This window comes from Penicillium chermesinum (genome assembly GCF_028974085.1).
Source record: "Penicillium chermesinum strain IBT 19713 chromosome Unknown utg000008l:1.0-1752722.0:1.0-1753981.0, whole genome shotgun sequence".
In the NCBI taxonomy this organism is placed as follows: Eukaryota; Fungi; Ascomycota; class Eurotiomycetes; order Eurotiales; family Aspergillaceae; genus Penicillium; species Penicillium chermesinum.
The window spans coordinates 1726431-1748694 of NW_026695318.1; the positions used below are offsets into that span (position 1 = coordinate 1726431).

Below are 22264 nucleotides of genomic sequence, written 5' to 3' on the forward strand. Positions count from 1 at the left end.
GCAAAGAGAAAAGAAAAAAAGTACATTGTACGCGGACTATTTAACGTGCCTGGTTATCCCAATATGCCTGGTCCTGATCGATCTATTACAACGCCCGTTTTTACTGGAGCTAATTGCTGTTTGGTTCAGCCTTGTCCGTGAGCTGAGCTCCCCTGTCGACGGTTTTCGGCCGAAATATCGCGGGCCCGTGTTATGCGCATTGTATGCAACACCCCGTCGACTTTATTTTTTCGCCCGACGGAAATTGTACCCGTACCAGTGCAATATATGATTCGTCTGTAGACTTGTCTCAATTCAAATCGACTATATAAAACTCTCACCGGACCGAAATACAGAGAATAAGCGTCGCTGATGGCTTTCGACGCGAAAGGCGGTTGGCCGTGGAGATAGGCTTCCACGGGACGCCATTGCAGCCTGACGAGGTGAGACGGCACGTCGAAATTGAGATAGACGGGTGAGAGTTCTGGCGGGGATCGTCCCGCCATTAATAGACGAGGCAGGACGCGATCGATGTGTCATGGAATCAACGTGGGCCGATTCACAGAGACTGGGATGTTTGGATTCAGTCTAGCACCAGGCCCTTTTTGCCAGGTCCGATCGCCGAGCTCTATCCGCCGCCTGGTAACTCAGTTGATCTAACCCATTCCTAAATACTTCAAAAATTTAATGGAAGACCATTTCTATCAATTACGTCGAGGCTCTCGACGGCGATATTCAGCCCCGTGTTAAAACCGCTAGACATCTGGCATTGGAAGCCAGAAAGCCACTAGCGACCAACGACTAAAACTGGTCAGGAACTTGCTAGGTAGTAACGCGCTGGCGCGTCGTGGACCAAAAAAGAACGAATAAGAGCATAAATGAATAATCGGACAAGTAGAAAGCTGCTAGCTCGCTAGCATTGGGAAGGCTGGAAAGCTATAGGCTATATTAATCAGCTGGTGAAGAAGCTGTTGGTAAGAAAGGCTTAGACCGGGGATGAACGAACAAATGGATGAGGAGAAAGCTGCCGTCGGGGGAGAAAGCTAATCATTCAGCTGAAATCGGGTTCTGTATGAAAACTGAAAACCCTAATTTTTAGCTGATCTATGGAGTCCCTCTGGCAGCCACGAATGATTATGCTTCTGGTAGATCCTAAGTGGAATATAGCTGAGGCAGAGTAGAGCTTGCACGCCCTTGCGCAAAAGACTGCACGGGACTTTGATCGATAGCTGTGCGGACTGAAGAATGATTGATTGATTATAAGTGGGTATTTTAGAATAGTATAAGATATAAAAAGAAATTATTTTTAAATATTAGAAAATCAACAAAATCATCGCTCTTTAACATCGAAGCAGTATTTCTCCCCCATTTACTCACTCTCCTTCGCCAGCGCCCCATCCACAACAATGATCGCCAGCTGTCTGATGCTCGTGTGCGCATCCAGCAGGTCCAACAGGCTAATGTTCGCTCGGAATGCCTGGTTGAACCAGTTGCGCAGCTCAGCCGCAATTAAACTATCAACGCCATAGTCTGCCACGCCCTTGGACAAGCTAATTGACGCAGGGCTGATGGAAAGCATGCTCGCCATGGCACCGATAATTGCATCGCACGCAAGCGTCAGTGACTTGTCGCGGGCGTCCGCACCAGCGCCCGCGCGAATTGCCGCGTCAAAGTCATCGCGGAGCTTGGCCATGGCTGACGAGCGCGAGCCACCGCCGTTGTCCTGGTCCTTTTGAGCGTTCATGCCGTGGCGGCACGCGTCGTTCATGGCTCGCATCAGCAGCGACACGCGGCCGTCGCTGTACCATCGCGGCACCGTAGTCTCCTCAGGCTCGCGCAGCTTGCGCTCCGCCATGGCCGCGGCGTCCAGGCATGTGGTAAAGCTGACCGAGGCAAGAGGATCGTGGCTCGTGCCGTTGTCGCTGAAGCTGTCGACAAAGGCAGGCTCAATGAGGCGCAGGAATTCGTGCTCCGTGACCCCCTCGGCCTTGTTTCGGGACATCATGTTGACGGCGGTGGCCTCGCGACTCAGATGACCAGCATCCGTGATGAGACCAAAGGAAGCCGTCGACGCGGGGAGGCCTTGGCGGCGTCGCTGGCGGGCAAACGCTTCCTGGAAGTTGTTGGCCGCCGTGTAAGCCGACTGGGTAGCTAGCGCCACAATTGACTCCAGAGACGTCGTCATGACGAAAAAGTCAAGAGGCATGCCGAGGGTAGCGTTGTGCAGGTTCTTGGTACCAAATACCTTGGCGGCGATACCATTGTTCCACTGGTCAATCGTAAGTTTAGCAAATGAAATGTCCTGCAGGAACATGGCGGCGTGAACGACACCGCGAATGGTCCTGACTTTCGCCAGGTTACCGATCGTCTCATCGAGCTTGCATGCAGCTGTCATGTCACAAATGATGGGCTGCACCTCAACACCCCGCCCGGCCATGTCTTGAATGAGACTCTTAGCCTCGGGCGTGCCGGCGCCGCTTCGAGAAAGCACAGCGATGTGGCAAGCCCCACGGTCGGCCATCCAGCGAATGATGGATCGGCCCAGAGCGCCCAAACCTCCTGCAATGACGTACTGCGCCTCAGGGTCGAACTTGGCAGCCTTGTCGGAAGATGGGACCATGCGTACCAAAGCCTCGGGGTCTTGGAAGGAGATGACATGCTTGCCGACGTGGGTGCCCTTGGAGAAGTTGAGCAGCACCTGAGGAAGCTGGTCGACGGTGGAGACAGCATGGGGGCAAACAGGACCAATGTCACCGGCCCGGTAGTAAGCATGAACCGCCGCCATCAACTTGCTGGCAACGTCCGGGCTGTTTTCGAGGATGAGACCCAGATCGAATGAGGCAAAGGTGATGCTCTTCTGGAACAGCTCCAAGCCCAGACGGTTGCCATCCATAACGTCGATGCGGCCGACATCAATAAGACGACCCAAGGGAGCCAGAACCTTGAAGGTCTCATACAGCATGTCCTCGCCTCTGACAGCACTGAGAACAACATCAAAGCCACGGCCACCACTAGCCTCGCGCATGGCGCGTTGCAAGTCCGCCACATCGCGCGAAGAGAAAATGTGCGACGCAGGGAGGCCAACCTTTTCAATCAAAAACTTTCTCTTTTCCTCGCCTCCCACAGTGGCGTACACATCGGCACCCTTGGCCTTAGCGAGCTGAATGGCAGCCAAGCCGAGACCACCCGTGGCGGACTGAATAAGCAGCTTCTCGCCGGCTCTGAGCGTAGTGACATGGTCGAAAGCGTAGACAGTCGTCATGTAAACAAGAGGCATGGTCGCCACTGCGACAAGATCGTCGGTTGGCTGCAGCTTGGCAGCAAAGCAGGCCGGCACTTGCGTGTAGTTACCAAGATGTCCGTGGCCCATTCCGTAGACGGCATCTCCAACGACAAAGCCACTGACCGAGGAGCCAACCTTGGTAATGATACCGGAATACTCGGCAGACAGGTTGTTGGCGTCAAAAGTGCCAGCAGCGATACCCAGGTCCTTCCAGTTGAGGCCGACAGCGGCAACCTTGACCTCGATATAATCGTGGGGCAGAGCACGCAGCAACTCGGTGTAAGGGCGGAAATACAACGATGTGAGGATTCCAGGCGTTTCAAAGGCAGCTCGGACAGGGCCCTGGCTGTCAATGGGGAGCACCTCAGCAGTGCTGGCGGGGAAAGCGCCCAGCCGCTGCTGCTCGGCGAGCTGAGCGTCAGGAAGAAGGCGGCTGACCCATCCGCAGCCATTCTGCCAGCTAAACTCGCGATCCTCGAAAGCATCCTGTTCCGATACGGTCTGCTGCAGATTGAGCTCCTTGGTAGCCATCCACGAGGCAATCTCATCCCACTCCTCAGCATCGACATCTTGCGATGCAATGTCAAAAAATAGGAACTTCGCAGTCGGGTTCTCGGTACCGACAGTGCGAAGCAGACCAGCGAGAAGAGCAGCGTCGGCGTTGGCACCAGTCACGATGCCGCCGGACGTCACCCAAACCATGGTCGCCGCTGAGGCAGCGAGGTGCTGGAACAATGCCAGACGCTTGGCGTCAGGTGTCATTAGCAGGTTCTTGTCGTCCAGGAAAGCAACGATCCTGGAGTTTGGGCGGAGATCCATGGCAGTGTCAATGTGGATGAACTCGTAAGACACGCCGTTGCGTGCCATTTCGTCGGCCATATGAGACACCAGAGGAGAGTCCTTGCCGATGCCATCGCTGTAGAGTAGATGGGCGATGCGGTTGTCAGAGACGCTCTTTGTAGACGTGGGGGGAGACAAGGTGGTGAGCATGGTGCTTGCAGTGCTGTACGGGTGGGGATAGTCATCGAGGATGAAATCGACTCCAGAGAAGCCAGCTCCCTGGAGAGCCTTCTCCCAAGACGGCAGGCCCAAAAAGGGACTTTCAACGCGTCCGTCGGGAATGCCATCCCAATAACCCGTGAGGGTACCGAGAATGAGACCGTGAACGAAGGAGTCGCCAGTATTCTCAACCAGAATAAGCTTACCACCGGGCTTGAGAAGTTTGCTGCAGTGCTTGAGCGTGGCGTCGATGTGCGCAGTAGCATGCAAGCACTGCGAGGCCAAAACGACGTCGTACTCAGCCTTCTGGCCCTGCTGCTCAGGGTCCTGAGCAATGTCAAGAACAGCGTATTCTATGTCGCGATACGGAGCCATAAACTCGTTGGCAGCTGTCAAGAATCCATGAGAGACGTCGGTGAAAGTGTAGCTATCGTAGCGCTTAATCTGCGTCACCTCGTCGTGCAGAGTGGCCATGGCGGTACGAGTGGCACCACCAGTACCGGCACCAATCTCCAGAATCTTTTGATGGGGATTGGCGTGGCCGAGGCCGTCAATGACACGCCGAAGCTGGGGATAGGCGCCTGTCATGGCAATGCCAGTGTCATACAGCGTCGTAAGATATCCATCCTGAACGAGGACCTCAACACCAGTGGTGCGACCGTACAAAATATCGTCCATGTTGTTCAAGAGTCGGCGCGCAATCTTGATCTCGATGACATCCTCAGTGCCGGCACAAAGAGACTCAAGAAGCTCCTGTCGATCTTTGGCATCCAGACCTCTGGCCTGCTTCATCACTTCCGTCTCATCGAGCTCCACGCGCCTGCGGATCCAAGCCAAGAAGAGACGAATCTGCTCAGGCGCATCCGCGAGATCTGCCCTGCCATTGTATTTCTCGTGAACCTCAACCACAATGAGAGCTGCAATGGCATAAACAGTCTTGGAAAGTGGCTCGCGATCGACATTTTCCTGAGGCGGCGGGAACAGCTGTCTAGCGGCCTTGCAGTTCAGGGTTCGGAAATCGGGCAGCCACGTCAGGCGAGTCGACTGGCTTTCAAAGGGCCTCCTTGTCATTCCATCCTGGGCAGAGCCTTCACCGTACGTGATGCAGCGCAGCTTGGGGATGTCAACGACGATGCTACCGGTCTTGTCAAGCACCTGAAGCTTGGCATAGGCACCGCGAAGACCACGAAGCTCACCCTTGGCAAGCGCCGTTCCAACCGCTTCGTCATTGCCATTCTTGATGTAGATTTGCGAGATGTGAATGGGGACAAATGCATTCTTGGTTCGCTCAAGCTGACCGCCGTGGCAGGAAACCAGGCCAAGCTGGAAGAGGGAATCAAGAGACGCCGGGTGAATGGCGTAGCGAGAGGCCTTTTCAAGGAACTTGTCGGCAGGGCGGGTGGTCTTAAGATTGAGGCTTGCGGACGCCAGGTTCTGCGTAGGATCGGCCTCAATGTTTGAGAGTCCCTGGAAAGCGTCGCCGTATCCAAGACCCAGCTGCTCGAACTTACGGTACAGGGCCTTGGAGTCGAGCAGACGTGCATCCATGGTACAGTTAATCTTCTCAAGTTTGGACTGCGTGGGCGAAACCTGCACTCTAACATAACCAGCACAGTGCTCGGTCCAGGCATCAGTGGTCGAGGAAACGGAGCTGATGGAGAACGGAACCCAGCCCGGACCCTTGGCCCTCGCCGCATCTTCAAGCTCAAGGGTAACGATAACTTCGACACCATAGTCATCTTCAGGGATTCTCAGAGCAGACTTGATCTCCACATTGCGCAGATTGAAGCCGGTGATTGGTAACGCACCTTCATTGTCGCCGTGCGCTCTGGCAGCCACTTCAACTGCCATGGCGACGTAGCCTGCAGCAGGGAAAACAGCATCGGGAACCAGACGGTGCTCAGCAAGCCAGGGCAAATCCTTAACACGGAGGATGTTGCGCCACTGCGGTCGGAATTTGGCGTTTCCAGGGAGCTTGGAGCCCACGAGCTCATGGCGAATGATGCTGCGGCCGCGGTACTCCTTGCTGAGACGGCTCTCGTGGTAGAGGATGGGTCCGTAGGCGTACTGGTACGGAGGCAGATCGACAGCCATGCACCCTTGCACAGTACCATAACCTTCCAGCTCGTCGACTGCGTTGACAGCGGGGAGGTCAACGGGGAAGTTCATGCCAAAGAGGTTACCTGCCAGTTTAAGCAGACAAGCCTGACCGTCCTTGTTGCGCTCCAGTGAGGCCATCACAGAAGCACTGAACTCGACCTCTTTCAAGGACTGGTCGACAGGTCCGCGCAGAGCACCGTGAGGGCCGATTTCGATCATCGCATTGACAGGAACGGTCTTGACAAGCTGCTGAACGGCTTCCGAGAAGCGGACGGGTGATTCCAGGTTGGCGCGCCAGTATGTCGCATCAACTGGAATGGTCGTTGTGTCTTTCATCGGGAAAACAGAGGAAATCCACGGGACGGCATCATTTAGGTGGACAGGCTCACCAAAACCTTCAGCAGCTGCTTTGACCATCCCACGGCCCAGCCATTCCTGGTACTTCTTGCCTACGGCAGCCATGTGGTGCGAATGGTAAGCGTTGCCACCAGTGCGAAGGATGCGGTTGAACACGCTGGCAGCCGTCAGCTTAGCCGCAAGATTCTCAATGGCCTCGACGTCGCCAGACAAGGTCAAGCTTGCGGGGGAGTTGCACGCCGCAACCGCGATCGACTCCTCCAAGCCTTGCAGGTAGTCCGACTCGTCCAGCTCGCGCAGGCCCATTCCGACAGCCAGCATGGCACCACTTTGAGAATTCGTCTTGACAGCCTGGCCTCGGAAGAACGCAGCGACAATGGACTCGGCAGCCGTAAGACGGCCGGCGGCGTACGCAGCAGCCATTTCACCGGAGGAGTGACCGGTGACGGCAGTAGGGCGGATAGACCACGAGGCAAGGAGGTCGACAATACCAATCTGCAGGGCTGTGCAAACCGTCTGCGAAACTTCGGGGACATTGACCAAGTTGTCATCCGCAACACCACGGAGGACGTCCTTGATTGCCCAAGTAACGGGTGTGTCGACAGACACTTTCTCAATCACTCGGTCCAGGTAGTCAATGGTATCGCTGAAGACGCTATACTCAAACAGATACTTGCCCATTCCATTCCACTGCGCACCCTGGCCAGTAAAGACAAAGGCAGCGGTGGTAGTGGCTGCGGGGCTAGAAGAGATGGGCTGCTCGACCGCCATGCCGCTCGCAACATCCTTGCTCTCGACGATGCGGAACGAGCGCTGCATGAGCTTGGTGCGTCGTGCGGAGAGCGTGTATGCGACGTCCGCGAGGGAGTGTTTCTTGGTGGTAAGGGCATCGGCCATGGAGGCGACGTTGAGCTTCAACGAGCCTTCGTTGTGGGCGGAGAAGGGCAGGAGGACCAGGCGCCTGGTACCGGCGTCCGCTCTGTGAGTCTTGTTCAAGTGCCACATGGCGGGAACGTGAGCGTCAATGTCAGTAGCGCTAGTATGGGTGAAGTCATTAGCCGCGCCATTGGCGTGGCCGTTGGTATGACCATTGGTATATCCATTGGCGTCATGGTTGGTGTGGCCGTTGGTGTGGCCGTTGATGGCGTTGAACGGATTGTACGTGATGGGGGTGTTTAGTCCCGGTTTGACGTATCCGTGCAGCACATTCCGAACGTGGTCAATAATGCAATGTCCGTTTGCACCACCATAACCAAAAGAGTTGATGCTCGCGCGACGAAGCTTTCCTTCGGGCCAAGGCGTCAGGTCCGTCAATACCTTGACGTTAGCCTCTTTGAAGCCGACTCTTGGGTTCAAAGTTTCGATGCCAATGCTGGGCGGAATAAAGCCAGATTCCAGAGCCAGAACCACCTTCATGATACCAGCGATGGCACTGGCCGACTCGGTGTGGCCCAGGTTGGTCTTGATGGAGCCCACATACAGAGGCTCCCGCGACGACTTCAGGGAAGAAAAGACATTGCCGATGGCCTCAATCTCAATGGGGTCACCGACAGGGGTACCTGTTCCGTGGCACTCAAAGTATGTCGTATCCGCCAGCGGGAGATTGCCAGCGTTGCGATATGCCTGTCGAATGACGGTCTCCTGGCCCGACTTGCTGGGGTGCGTAATACCACCCGTGCGGCCGTTGGCATTAATCGCCGTGCCGCGAACAACAGCGCGAATAGGGTTGCCATGGTCCAGCGCCGTGGAAATTTTGCACAGATAAATCGCCGCAAACCCCTCACCACGTGCGTAGCCATCGGCTGAAATGTCAAAGGTGTGACATCTCGAAGTAGATGACAAAGCGCCCAACTTGTTCATCATGATTTGCATAGTGGGATCGATGATCCAGTTCGAGGCGGCAACGACAGCCGAGTCGCAGTCTCCATTGCGAATGGCATTCACCGCCATGTGCAGCGCGTACATGGAGGACGAGCATGCTGTGTCTAGTGTGACACTGGGGCCTTGGAGGTTGAAGATGTAGCTGATGCGGTTGCTAAGCAGGCTCAAACTTGTACCTGTAGTGACGTATGGGCGCGGGTACTCGGGATCGCGAGAGTGAATAACGGTGTGGTCGACGGTAAAGTTGCCAACAAAGACGCCCGTCCGCGTGCCAGACACACTGTCGAGCGTCTCGCCGGCATTTTCCAGGGCTTCGTATGTGACTTCCAGCAGCTTTCTCTGAGACGGATCCATAGTCTCAACTTCCGTCTGCTGCATGCCAAAAAAAGTGTGATCAAAGAGGCGAGCGTCCTCGGTGAGGAGGAAGCCGCCTTGGGTGGAAGTGGCACCCATGTGGTCTGGGTTGGGGTGGATGAAGCCATCCTGTGAAAATCGATGGTCGCCAAAATCTCGGTAGCCACAACGCTTGTTCTTGAGAAGCTCCCAGAGTCCTGGAGTATCACGGACACCACCGGGCCATCTGCAGCCTAGTCAAGATGTTAGTCTCTGCGTGTAAGACCCAGTGGGGGGGTTGCTTACCCATGCCAACAATGGCGACCGGCTCTGCTCGGGAATCCATTTGTAGTATAAAGTGTTGATGGGAATATATAAAATGTAAACAAAATAGGGCAATATTGCCAAAAGCGGCCCGAAGATTCCAGCAAGTTGTGTTGAACTAATTTGGACTGCTATTGTCGTTACTTGGATCTCTCAAAACGGGGATGTCGGTGGTTTAAGGTGTTTTGGGGACAACTTAATATGAATCCTTCAGCATACTGGCACCGCAAACTTCCAGCTGCAGAGTAGGCCGATAGACCATCGGCAAGGGTGCAAATCTACCAGGCCGACATACGCCACAATTTGTCCAATGCACTGCAATGGCCATTAACCAGTCGTGCACCATCAGGCTTCGGCGCACTAGTATGCGCTTTCGGCTGAAACGAACCGAAACCGCAATATTTCGGTCGAAATGAAGGTCTCAGCTAAGATCAAGCAAAGTGCAGGGGAAAAAAAAGTCAGCACGGCTTTACGAACATAAGCATGCAGTTGTTCAACTCGAAACCAAGGCTAGTTTTAAATCGTGGCCGCACGGGCTGAAGATGGCCTTGTTTCGGCCGAATCTGGCTCTCAGCCTTTTGCCTCTTGAATATGCCCACCACTACCAAGTATTGCTCACATCAATTAACAAGCATTACCTTCCCACCCCTTCACTCTCAGATATTCTCGCTTTCCTTTCTATTAATAATAGTAGCACCAGAGCAGGTTGCATGAGTTTCCTTTTATTCTCGATCAATCCGTTTACACACACTCTCTTCAGACATTACCTGACCAAACACATATCCGCCATAATGTCCTCGCAAGTTGATACCTCCGCCCCCGTCACGGGTGCCCCCAACCTTCTCGCTCTAGCCAAGAACATTTCTCAAAAGACCACCGCCATCGTCGAATACCTCGAAGCCAATGGCCTCTCCCAGCCCAGCTTTGACGTTCCCTCACCCGACACCCCCAACACGGCCGAGTATGTCTCCATCTACAATAGCCTGCAGCAGTCCCTCGACGACCTCTCCATGCTCGTCGCCGGACCCAAGAAGTTTCTCCGCACCTTTGTCTGCCAAGCCAACGATCTCGCCGCACTGCAGGTCGCCTTTGAGTTTAAGTTCTTCCATCTCGTCCCCGCGAAGGGGGATGTCTTGTTACACAACCTTGCATTTGCCGCAGGCCTGGATGTCGATCGCACTGCGCGCATCATGCGCATGCTGATCACGCAGCGCATCTTTGCAGAGAAGCGCCCGGGTTACATCTCGCACTCTGCCATGTCGTGGATGATTGCCGAGGACCCGGAGATTCACTGCGCCGGCCACTACACGTATGTTAAACAGCAGCCCCCCCCCCCCCAAGCTTTGAAGCATATCTGACTAACACGCTGTAGAACGGATGAGATGTTCAAGGCCTCCGTCGCTACAGCGGACTGCCTCAAGTCTGCGCCGATGCTGTCGGACAGCCTGCACTCGCCTTTCCACACTTACCATGATGTGCCTATGTTTGGATACTACAAGCGGAACCCTGTTCACGCTGTGCGATTCGCCAAGGCCATGACTGGTGTCGCCAAGCGTAAGTTGCCATGAATTCTCTCCCATGCTGCGGACGAGCTTCCTCGCTAACCAGACACTCAATTACGTAGTGGACCGTCATATCAACGAGCTGCGGGACTGCTTCGACTGGGGCAGCCTGAAGTCCACCGTTGTCGATGTCGGAGGGGGCAACGGATCTACTTCCATCGCCCTTGCCCGGGTTAGTACCGCGCCATATCACAAGCTGCGCGTCACTATACTAAACGTCAATTTAGGAATTCCCCCACCTCAACTTTGTCGTTCAAGAGGGCTCCCCCGACTCCATCGGCCAGGGCCTCAAGCTCTGCCCCGACTCCCTCAAAAGCCGCATCACCTACCAGCAGTACGACTTCTTCACTCCGCAAACCCAGCGCGACGTTGGCGCCTTCTTCATCCGCCAGTGCACGCACAACTGGAACGACGCCGACGTCATCAAGATCTTCCGTGCCTTCGTCCCTGGTCTTGAGGGCAGCAAGCCCGGCACTCCCCTCCTCATCAATGATACCGTCATGCCTGAGCCTGGTACTCTCCCTAGCCACGTTGAGCGTCAGCTACGCCAGGTGGATATTCTGATGATGATTGGTCTTGGAGCCAAGCAGCGCTCGCGCGCTGAATTTGGGGCTCTTCTTCGCGAAGCTGACCCTCGCTACAGAGTCAAGAGCGTACACTCCGAGGGCCCTATGGGCCTGGTTGAGGCTTACCTCGATATGTAAGCGTAAACGTACACCATACAATGATGAGCTTTCTGCGTCATGCATGGCTCCCAGCAGTATATTTTTAGCAGTATTCAGTAAATGAGACATGACTTTCGGCGTATAACAAGCCTGCACGCATTTCCGTGACTTGTGAGAGCGTGAACGATTACAAGGTCGGACCCGAGGACCATGGAGCCGTTGACATGTAAGGCCAGCCCCAACTTTCGGCCGAAATCTGTTTTAAAAAACCACAATTACGTTTTTTTCTTTTTACCGTTTTATCGGAAAGAACGCTCAAGTAGCCTCGCCTCGGCCAAAGGCCATGGGCCATGTCCTGCTGCTCATTTCTTAACCAGGCTCTCAGCCTACCTTACCCGTTATAACGCACCCCTAGAGCCCCCTCCACTTCTACTTCAGTCTCTCGTCCAAAAGTCCATACCTAGACCACGCGCAAACATGGAAGTTCTTGCCGGAGTGGCCGCATCGGCCTGGTCGTATTTTTCCGACAATTCAAACCTGCCTCTTTCCAGCCTTTTTTCGACACGGAGCTCAGGAAATGCAAATGTAACTGCCCTGGTTGAGAAGCTCTCCGCGAATGCTCAGGTTCTTCTGCCGGGTAGTGACCGCTATGAGGACGCCACTATGCGCTGGTCAGTGTTAGCGGCCCCGGCTGTGTCGTTCGTGGTTGTTGTGGCCACGGAGGAGGATGTCGCTCAGACAGTAAGTAATATTGCATGTCATTGGGGGACGAATAATTCTGTTGCCTTATAGTTTTATTTTCTTTTTTTCGCCATTTCTGTTTTAGCTAACGCTCTAGCAAACAACTAGGTCAAATTCGCAAATCACGAGAAGCTACCCTACCTCGCCGTTAACGGAGGCCATGGAGCCATCCTCACTCAGGGCAGGATGAAGAACGGGATTGAAATCTGGCTCAACAAATTAAACACCGTCGAGCTCGCAAAGGACGGCAAAACCGCCACCATTGGCGGCGGTACCTTGTCCAAGACCGTCACCGACACACTCTGGAAAGCCGGGAAGCAAACTGGTACGCCTCCCTTCCACCATGATTCTCACATTCTTGCCTAGTAAGAAAGCTAACACACAGCTCTCCGATATCAGTCACCGGCTGCTGCGAGTGCACCAGCATCCTTGGTCCCGGTCTCGGCGGTGGTCACGGCTTCCTACAAGGCCGCTACGGACTCGTCTCCGACCAGTTTGTGTCCATGAGAATGGTCAACGCAGACGGCAACCTCATCTCCATTTCAAAGAAGACGCACCCTGATCTTTGGTGGGCTATGCAAGGTGCTGGCCATAATTTTGGCATCGTCACATCCGTCAAATTGAAAATATATGACATTGTTCATAAGACATGGGCCTACCAGAGCTTCATCTATACGGGCGACAAGGTTGAAGGCTTGTATCATGCCATCAATGAGGAGCTGCTCAAGAATGGAACACAGTCGGTGGATATCTTGAATTATTCCTTCTTCTTCAACTCTCCTGGTTTGGACCCGGAAAAGGCAAGTTTTGCACCAATCTAACAGGCACACCCAAATTTAGCATTGCCCCATCTTCGTTTTGCGCTCCGAGTATAACTAACAATTCCTTAGCCAGTCATCATGTTCTACATCGCTCAGGAAGGTGCAGCAGCAGTCGATTCCATCTACACCAAACCCTTTGAAGACCTCGGCACTGTGGTGACAGGCAAAGGCTCTGGTGACTACACCCAGCTCGCCGCCTGGACCGGCAACGCCAATGACTCGCCCCCCTGCCAAAAGGCCGGCCTCGCCAACATCCGCTTCCCCATCGATCTCGACACCTACTCCATCGAGGCCCAGCGCGCGGCCTACGACCTCTTCGCCAAGGGTACCAAAGAAACCCCTGCCTTTGCCAACTCACTCTTCCTCTTCGAAGGCTACTCGACCCAAGGCGTCAAGGCCATTGACAGCGACTCCACGGCATTCGCATTCCGAGCCAATAACCTTCTCGTTTCGCCGCTGATTACCTATCAGCGCGATGGTTCTGCAGCGCTGGATAAACAGGCAGCCGGGTTTGGCGAGTCGCTGAGGCAGGTGTTGCACCGGGGCAGTGGGCGCAAGGAGATGCACACGTATGTGAATTATGCGTACGGAGATGAGTCGCTGAAGAATCTTTATGGGTATGAGGATTGGAGACAGAAGAAGCTCAAGTCGTTGAAGGGGACATATGATCCGCATGGCAGATTCAACTTCTACGCGCCCATTGCTTGAGCAGGGTATGGCTGTCACCACATGTCCTGGCTCTTGGTACCCACGGGCTGGAAAGAAACTTAAGTAGAACTTTCTAGCAGTTGAAAACCGGAAAGACCAAAACAATGAATGGCCCATCAATATCATGACTGCCAAACCAATCTGAATTGGTCCAATTACTGACTATCATAGCCAAATACAAGGTAGGACAGCCACTGAGCTACCGTGACGTACAACAAATGGACGTATAGGCTGCTTAATTCAGAAGCGGATCGAATACATTCTGCTTAAAAGCAATCACGCCGTATTATTACTCGCAAAATCAATGTCGCATGCAGCTTTTGCGAAATAGTAGCGTGTAAAAATAAAATCGATCGTAATCTACTGCTTGTCGAGCGTCTCGAGCATCTCAGCAGGGGGTGCCTCAGTTCTCAGCACGGCGACAGTCTCCTTCCAGAGCTTGTGCTGAACGTCCGCACCCTTCTGAGACAGAACAAAGGGAGATGCCCTACTGAAGTGTTAGTTCGAGAATCGCGTTGGTGCAGCCACGTATTTTACTTACTTCTTGACCTGCTGGTCGCTCAGGTACGCGCCGCGGTCGGTAGGATGCCTGGTGGCCGCATCAGTAATAACAGACGCGCCCTGTGCCGAGGTCCACGCAATAAGCTTGACAGCGCTGCGCGCCGACTCATCCGAGCGATGCAGGCTGCTGTCACAGAAACCGGGGTTAACTGTGTTGATGATGACGTCGAGATTCAGCTTGGCAGCACGTGTGTTGAGCTCACGCATCCAGAATACGTTGAGGAGCTTGCTGGTGCTGTAGCGCTCAATGTTGCTCTTGTCCTTGCCCTTGAAGCACTCCTCGTTGGCGTCGAGCGCCTGAAGGATGTTGGGCGCGCTCTGCTCGCGGAACTTGGCCCAGAAGTGGTTTTCGGAAGAGACAATGGTAAGGCGAGCGGGCTTGCCGACGCTTTTGGCGGTGCGATCCAGCGGCTCGAGCACGTAGGTGGAAATGAGGGCCGTACCCAGGTGGTTGACCTGTCCATGCCAAGAAAAATACAATCTCAGCAAGTGTCGCCCGCAATGCAGTTTGCACAAGCAAGCGAACAATGACTTACCTGAATATGCGCCTCATGGCCCGTCTTGGATATGACGCGATCGACAAACTTGACGCCCGCATTCAGAATGGCGATATCAAGCCGATCCACATCAGCGATGCGCTTGCCAAAGTCGGTAATGCTCTGGAACGAGTCATAGTCCAGAGACCAGACCTCGACCTCGACACCAGGCGTGGCCTTAAGTATCTCCTCTTTTGCCGCCTGGCCCTTGGCGGCATCGCGCGCAGTAATGATGAGGCGTTTCAGGCCATGCGCGGCGAGCTCCTTGGCCGCATCGAGGCCCAGGCCCGCGTTGGCGCCGGTGATGAGCGCTGTCTGACCGTCGAGGCGCACTGAAGCCGCCAGGGGCTTGGGCTTGCTGGTGACCTGTCTGTACAGAAAGCCTGCGAAAGAGCCCATTGTGTGTGTACGCTTTGAGATGAAATTATGTTGGGGGGAGAACAAAGAGTCAACTTGTACAATATGTCGACGAATGTTATACGCTTATTTTGACGAGGTCTTCTTCAGCAAGTGAGAAGGCTTAAGAATGCGACGGAAAGAAAAGATGGAAAGTACAAGAGAACGGTTGTTCAGCCAGGCTGGCATCACTTTCTTTCAACCGGGCTAAGGTCCTGTCCCATTGTCACATACTGCGCAGCCTCACCGGTTTCGGCCGACGAAATTCGGCTGAGGGCAGCTGCGCTATTGGAGGTAGCCGTGTCCAAGGGGGCTTATTGGCCTCACTGCGAACCTTCGCACTACTAATTCCCCATGTTTGCTTTGTTGCGGACGTCTTGGCACGGCTTGATTGTTGGCCCGGTTCCGCGGCTGCGGTGGCGGCTTGAATTTGTTTTCCAGATTTTTGTCTCTTTTAGGATTAGCACGGTATCGCCTTACGGGCCACATGGTCAGGTGATGAGATCGGGGATGAGTTATTCCAGATTGCTTACCCACTGCGGGAGGCTTCCGCTTAAGAACTTAAAAATTTCCACCATCATCCACACAACACAAGATCGTCACTTTCCCTTGCCCTTTGTAGGCTAGGCATTGTATTGTCTCGAGACCCACTGTCTGTGTCTTGGGAGGCGTGGTTCATCACTGTCTAGCTGCTGAGACCCAGTCATTCCTCGGCCCGAGCGGCCCGGAGCGTGTTGGGGCTGCTCGGGCTGGGTAGTTACCGATTTGCTCGTGGCTGGTAATCGTGACCAATCATTCGTCTGCGTGACTTTGGCCCCTCTGCCTTATCAGCTTCAGCTGGCCAAGGCGCAATCTGTATGCTCTCTTACCAGCGTTCCTCCGCTGAGCTGACTGTGCGGCCTTTATATGTTCTAGATCCTAAGGCCCCTCTTTCTTATCAGCTTCAACTGGCCAAGGCGCAATCTGTATGCTCTCTTACCAGCGTTTCCCCGCTGAGCTGATTATATAGTCCCGATCCCAAGGCCGCCTCTCCAAACTTATTCACAACCGTAGTTGAGGTCTTTTGCGGGGAACGACCTCTCTTTCGTTCTTTCGTTTTTGCGTTATTTTCTAGCAACCATGGGGAAGCGGCCGGCTCGCACGAGCACCCGCAAGGTTACGTCCTGTCTTTCCTGCTACAGACGAAAGCAAAAGGTAAGAAAAAACCAGGAAAGAGTCAAAGTCAAAAAGTCTGGGGCCTCCCCCACCCCAAGTCAGAAACTGAGGTCAGCGTGTCCCCGCCATCTAGTGCAATCGTAGATTCCCGTGCAATCACTGCACCCAACGAAGACGACCGGAACAATGCATCTATCTTTACAGTCCCACTGCCAGCGAATGTCCGAGCGAGAGGCAGTCCGAACCTTCCAAATCGGCCGCAGACGATGATACGGCGCCGGCATCTTTTACGGGTATGGCGCCCGCTGGCAGCCTGGATCAGCGGCCGAGTGCCGCCTCCAATGGCAATATGCAAGCCAATGTTGATGCCGATGTCGCGCCCGAAAGCAATGGCCGTGAGCAGAGCCCGGGGGCAGGAGATGGCACAGACGCAGCCATGCGGCCCCCACGACTAAACACCGATGCGAATCGTTGCTTGGGGCTTTCAGAAATTTTTGGATACTCGGACGAGAGCGATAGAAATCTGCTTGGGCTCATATATCATGTGGTGAGTAATGGAGCCTAGGGTCTTGGCCATCGTCTACATCTATCAGCTACTAACATGGATACTCCAGGGCGGCTTGGTGCATTGCCCTCACCGCAGCGACCGTACGGTGACTCTCCCGCAGGACCAGCTCCGTGTCGTCAAGCGGGAGATGGCCAAGATGCCAGCACGACCAATCCTTGATTTCCTCCTGCAATTCTTCCTCGCCGAGGTGAACTGGATGACGCAGCTTATCCATGCACCCAGTTTCATGCTCTACTACTACTCGTGGTGGGCCAAGCAATCTCTCCAGTTACTCGACGAAGACATCCAAGTCACCCACATTGACTTTGCTGTGCTTATCCTTCGCACCTGCGCCTTTACGGCCCAATTCCTCCCGTCACCTACCTACACCGTGGATTCCATTCGGGGCATCCCGCTGACTCAAGTCCGCGAGATCTGCAACACCGTCGCCACCAACCTCAACGAGGTGGCCGAGGCGGTCAATGAGCGAGGTTCTCTTTTCCGCGTCCAGCACCTCTGCTTTTATGCCTTTAACCAGGCTTGTGAAGGCCGTCTGGGAAGCTCATGGGCGTTGCTGTCCAGCTCGATACGCGTTGCCCACGGACTCGGCTACCATAGGCTCGCAGGCAGTGAGTCGCTGCTAGGCGATCCGCTAGAGCGCGAAATGAAGCGCCGAGTATTTTGTAACTTATACGTTTGGGACGGGTAAGCACCTCCCCATACTCCGTACGTCCTTGGACACGCGACTAATAGCCAGCACAGGCTTCTATCTCGGCAGCTTGACCGCGTGTCCGCGTTTGGAGATAGCTTCAATATGGACAACCTGCCCCGTATGCACCTCACGCCCGAGGTCGACTCGGAGAGCGACGCCCCGGAAGCTTTTACAGAGAGAATTCTGCAGGCCCGTCTGATGGCCCTGTGGTCATGCATCAAGAAATCGCAAGGCGAGGACGGCGCCCCGTACGACCCTACACAAGCGCAAGAGCTGCACGACTGGCTGCAAAAGGACTTTGTCGACACTCTCCCGCCCGCCTTTTCCCTCACCAACCCCGACTGCAAATGGGACGAGCGGCTCCGACACCTACCCAAGCAGCGGCAGCTGATACGCGCCACCGTTGGTGAGTCCATCTGTCACCTATTCCGGCCCCTCCTCCTCCTCGACGCTGCACACGTCCGCACCATGCCCATCTATAAACAGGTGCTTCTAGACTCGCAATCCAATGCCTTGGCTCATGCCGCATTCAGCGTTCTCGATGCTTCGACCAAGCTGCATAATCTGATGGGCGCAATGCACACGCGCCTACCCGCCGTAGTCATCTACCCGTTTGAAGCCGCCGTCACCCTCGCCTTGATCTGCATCAAAGACCTTGTACCACGGGAATCAGACATCAGGGTAACCGGTCTCCGGTCGGACTTCAAAGCTCGAGCAAACAGCACGAGCACGGGCACGGCCTCCTCGATGGAAGACGTGGTTGCCACCACGCAAGGAGGGGCGCCACAAAGCCAGCCCGTTTATCGCGAGGCCTGCGTTACCGCCGTCGAGGAGACTCTTAGCTGCCTGCAGGCCCTGGCCGATATCAGCGTCTTAGCCGAAGGCGCTGCGCAGAGCCTAGCGCCACTGCTTTCGACGATCCACGACATGCCCATGAATGACGCTGTTGGCGGCATTAGCACCGATGGTGGTGCCTTGCTGCCCTCGCCACGGGTGTCGCTGGGGCAGTCACACCCTTTGTTTGCGCACAACTCAGACTTGAGTCTATCTACCTGGCTGTCAGCGAGCTCTGGCTTGCACACCGTTAGCATGGCCGAAACCACGACCGATACACTGAGTGATGACTGGGTTTCGTTTGGGCTGTCCTCACTAAACGATCCCTGGAACACGGTGGTACAAAACGGGTTATTAGGTGATTGGAACAAAAAATAGAACATGTCTAGTATTAGCTGTAGAGAATATGTGGTGTTTTTTAGGGGTTTAGGGCTAACGTACGGGGGATCCTGGAGGGAGTGGCTGGCTCTAGGTTTACCGTGGAGCGGTGAAGGGGCTTAAATATGGCCCTGAATCCAGGATATTTTCCGACCCTGATTCCAAGCAGAACTATTGAGTGTCGAAAGCTGAAAATTTGGGAAATTTTAAGTTGGCCAATTCGACCCCGGATCGGCTTTTTGCGTAAATCGATTATGTGAGTATGGTTCGAAAATGGTAGGTTTTAGGAATTAATCTTGGTAGGGTATGACCAGAGAGGATGATCTATGTTTTCTCTGATGTCAGGGTTGGTAACTGGTTATCTACGATGATGACAAATCTTAGGATAGTTATGTTAGTTAGTTCTGTCACGGGCTACGCCCCTTCGATACTATATGGCCATGCCATATAGCCTGCTCTGTTCTGCCTGCCCGATAGCCTGCTCTGTTCTGCCTGTCCGCTCCGCCTTATCTGTATTATCTTGCCTGCTCCGTTCCCGTTGCCCCTTTTCTCCTTCGTGCTTTTTATACACAGCGTGTGGCCTAGTTTAGATTGAATCAAGTCAAGCTTTAGCCCTTCACAAGTTCGATCGGATAAACTTTCGGTGAGCCTGTTTTTCCTCCTATATCTAACAAACCGTGTTCATCGCGCAACGCTAGATATTACCCAAAGGTTTAAATTTCCCCCGCAGAGATACTCGCCACGATACATTCACCATGATGGTCGAATGCCGCCTAAACGATATTGAAGCAGGTAAGTGAGGATGTTTTTGACCATGACTCCAGTACAGCCCCATTCCGGGAGAGATCAGCGTAGACATGGCTGTCATTAACTGACTAAATACGTCCGTCAGCAGGTTTGGTCGAGTCTAGCTATAGTGAGACTATAGATTCGTTCGATAAAATGGCCCTTAAAAGCGATCTCCTTCGTGGGGTCTACGAGTACGGTTTCGAGGTCCCGTCTGCTTTACAGCAACGCGCCATACCGCCAACGATCCAAGGTAAGTGAAGAGGGGATAATAGTGATAACAGAGTACGTGAAGACTTACGATCAAGTTGAAGGTTACAACATCGTTACTGTAGCGCAACCTGCCACTGGCAAGACATCTGCATTATGCATTTCTGTTCTTCAGAATATTGATCCTAATATAAAAGCCTGCCAAGCCTTGATTCTAGCGTCCAACCATGATGCTGCTAGCCAGATCCAAAGGACCATCGGTGAACTCGGTCGTTTCATGCAGATTAACGGTCCTGCCGACATTTCTAAGCCAGACCCTTGCGACGACATAGGATTATCCCACGATGCTCAACAAGTTGTCATTGGCGAACCAGACCAGGTCTGCGATATGATTCAATCTGGTATAATCACGCCAGACAATATAAATCTACTCTTCCTCGATGAGGCTGATAAATTACTATCATGTGACACCGCTGAGCAGATCTGCGCCATATATGAACTTCTGCCAGAGGCTACCCAAATCGTCTTCATCTCAAGAACAATGCCTTATTGTATGCTTGAAATCGCCGTAAGATTGATCCGTGATCCTTTATACATTACTGTGGGTAAAGCCGAACATCCCCTCGATGGCATCGAGCAGTCCTATATAGTTGTTGAGGTGGAGGACCATAAGCTCGACATCCTTTCCGAGTTAGACAAGAGTTCTGCGCTCGCCCGAGGGATGATCTTCTGCAACACCCGTCAAAAGTTGGAGTGGCTGGAACAGAAGCTCACCGTCCGTGGCTTAGCTATTTCTACAATGCATGCCGACATAATCTCTATCGAATGTGCTGCTATTATGGCAGGCTTTCGCTCTAGTACTTCTTATGTCCTCATCGCTACTAAGATACTCTATACCCTAGTGGCCAAACTATCGGGGGCCTAATGGTCGTCGCGCGCCCCTGATTGGCCGCCCGTGCGTGCTCCCGCCGTCCGTCGTACATGGCAATCTCCTCTAGGTTCTCTCTCTCTCGCTCTCTCTCGCTCTCTCTCCCTCTTCCCCTCCCCTAAATCTCGGGAGTAACCCTAATTCTCTCCTGTATCTACGGTCTGGATTAATCTCTATTATCCCGACTAGGATAATAGTCTCGGTCCTGATCTTCTCACAGATAAGTCTCTTCTTTGAAGAATAAGATCCTCTCGATCCTTCTAATCAAAGATTCTTGATAAGAATAAATATATAACTATCTGATGACTATATAATAAGAATAGATCGATTTTCTATATCTCTCCTTCCTCTCTCCTTCCTTTTTTTTTCGGTTCTAATTTTAAACTTTCTTTAGGAGATATAGAATCCTCTTCTCTCTATTTTTGTTCTTAAAAATATTATAACTTTATATATTTCTTTTAATCTTAGGCTAGAAGATAATTTATATCTTATTATTTGTTATTATATTTATTATAATAGATTTTGTTAATAGAAGATCTTAGTTTAGAAATATCTCTTAATATAGTAATATACTCTAATCTCTTTCTTTTTTATTTAGACTATAATATAAAGAGATATATTAAACTCTAAGATCTTCTCTATCTTTCTAAAGATAGATAGTTAGTTAATAATTAGTAATCTATTTATAATAGATCCTAGTTTTATAGATAGTCTTGGCGAGATTATAATCTTTTTTTTTATTATCTTTTTTATCTTTAATCTAATTTAATAGATCTAGATCTATTAGATTTGTTAATATAAGATCCTGGTATAGATAATCCTTATCTATCTAGTTATTAAATATTATTAATATTAGTCTTAAAGTTATCTATTATAATTACTCTAAAAAGCTATTTTAGTCGAAATCTAGTATGTCTTATCTCTAGATCTAAGCTATAAGTCTTTTATACTTCTTTTACTAGAGATACTAGTCTTATCTGAACTCTTGGTCTATTAAAGCTTCTAGTATTTATAGCTAGACTATCTTTATATTATCTATAGTTAGTAGGTTGTCTATAATTATTATTATATCTAAAAATATTATCTATCCTAGAGACTATCTAGTATCTAGATTATAATAATATCTAACTACTAGAATACTATAATATATTATTAATAACTTTTTATCTATAGGCCTATAAATAGCTTTTTTATAATTATTTTAACTATAGATAATTACTATTATCTATCTCTTATATATATCCTAGTTAATAAGATAGATTTTATCTATATATAGATAGTATAAGTCTTTTAATAGACTAATAAGATTATAGATATCAAGAATATCCTTATATCTATAAAATAAGACTATACCAAGATATTATCTTAGCTTATCTTAATCTGATAACTAGAATATATCTAGGACTATTCTTTTATTATTATAATATAGCTAATAATACTATCTAATCTGTCTAGCCGGGAGCTGATC

At 52.1% G+C, this 22264-nt stretch overlaps 6 protein-coding genes across 6 annotated transcripts; 4 read left to right on the forward strand and 2 right to left on the reverse strand.

The window, feature by feature from the left end:
• Positions 1 to 1348: 1348 nt before the first annotated feature.
• Positions 1349 to 9278, reverse strand: N7468_010457 (type I polyketide synthase; the record flags this gene model as incomplete). The annotated part of the gene is made up of 2 exons (XM_058479752.1): positions 1349 to 9186; positions 9239 to 9278. 2 exons carry the CDS (start codon positions 9276 to 9278, stop codon positions 1349 to 1351), a joined length of 7878 nt encoding a protein of 2625 aa, XP_058326320.1.
• A 769-nt stretch (positions 9279 to 10047) lies between these two features.
• Positions 10048 to 11522, forward strand: N7468_010458 (O-methyltransferase; the record flags this gene model as incomplete). The annotated part of the gene is made up of 4 exons (XM_058479753.1): positions 10048 to 10565; positions 10629 to 10773; positions 10865 to 10990; positions 11046 to 11522. The coding sequence occupies 4 exons, from the start codon at positions 10048 to 10050 to the stop codon at positions 11520 to 11522; spliced, it is 1266 nt and encodes a 421-aa protein (XP_058326321.1).
• Positions 11523 to 11960: 438 nt separating this feature from the next.
• Positions 11961 to 13753, forward strand: N7468_010459 (FAD-binding oxidoreductase; the record flags this gene model as incomplete). Its single annotated transcript, XM_058479754.1, has 4 exons — positions 11961 to 12224; positions 12333 to 12549; positions 12624 to 13024; positions 13115 to 13753. The coding sequence occupies 4 exons, from the start codon at positions 11961 to 11963 to the stop codon at positions 13751 to 13753; spliced, it is 1521 nt and encodes a 506-aa protein (XP_058326322.1).
• A 360-nt stretch (positions 13754 to 14113) lies between these two features.
• On the reverse strand, positions 14114 to 15249 carry N7468_010460 (Short-chain dehydrogenase/reductase SDR; the record flags this gene model as incomplete). Its single annotated transcript, XM_058479755.1, has 3 exons — positions 14114 to 14240; positions 14295 to 14770; positions 14851 to 15249. 3 exons carry the CDS (start codon positions 15247 to 15249, stop codon positions 14114 to 14116), a joined length of 1002 nt encoding a protein of 333 aa, XP_058326323.1.
• A 1116-nt stretch (positions 15250 to 16365) lies between these two features.
• On the forward strand, positions 16366 to 18872 carry N7468_010461 (Zn(II)2Cys6 transcription factor; the record flags this gene model as incomplete). Its single annotated transcript, XM_058479756.1, has 4 exons — positions 16366 to 16440; positions 16535 to 16948; positions 17016 to 17642; positions 17706 to 18872. 4 exons carry the CDS (start codon positions 16366 to 16368, stop codon positions 18870 to 18872), a joined length of 2283 nt encoding a protein of 760 aa, XP_058326324.1.
• Positions 18873 to 19627: 755 nt separating this feature from the next.
• Positions 19628 to 20793, forward strand: N7468_010462 (uncharacterized protein; the record flags this gene model as incomplete). The annotated part of the gene is made up of 3 exons (XM_058479757.1): positions 19628 to 19664; positions 19768 to 19911; positions 19973 to 20793. 3 exons carry the CDS (start codon positions 19628 to 19630, stop codon positions 20791 to 20793), a joined length of 1002 nt encoding a protein of 333 aa, XP_058326325.1.
• Positions 20794 to 22264: the final 1471 nt, after the last annotated feature.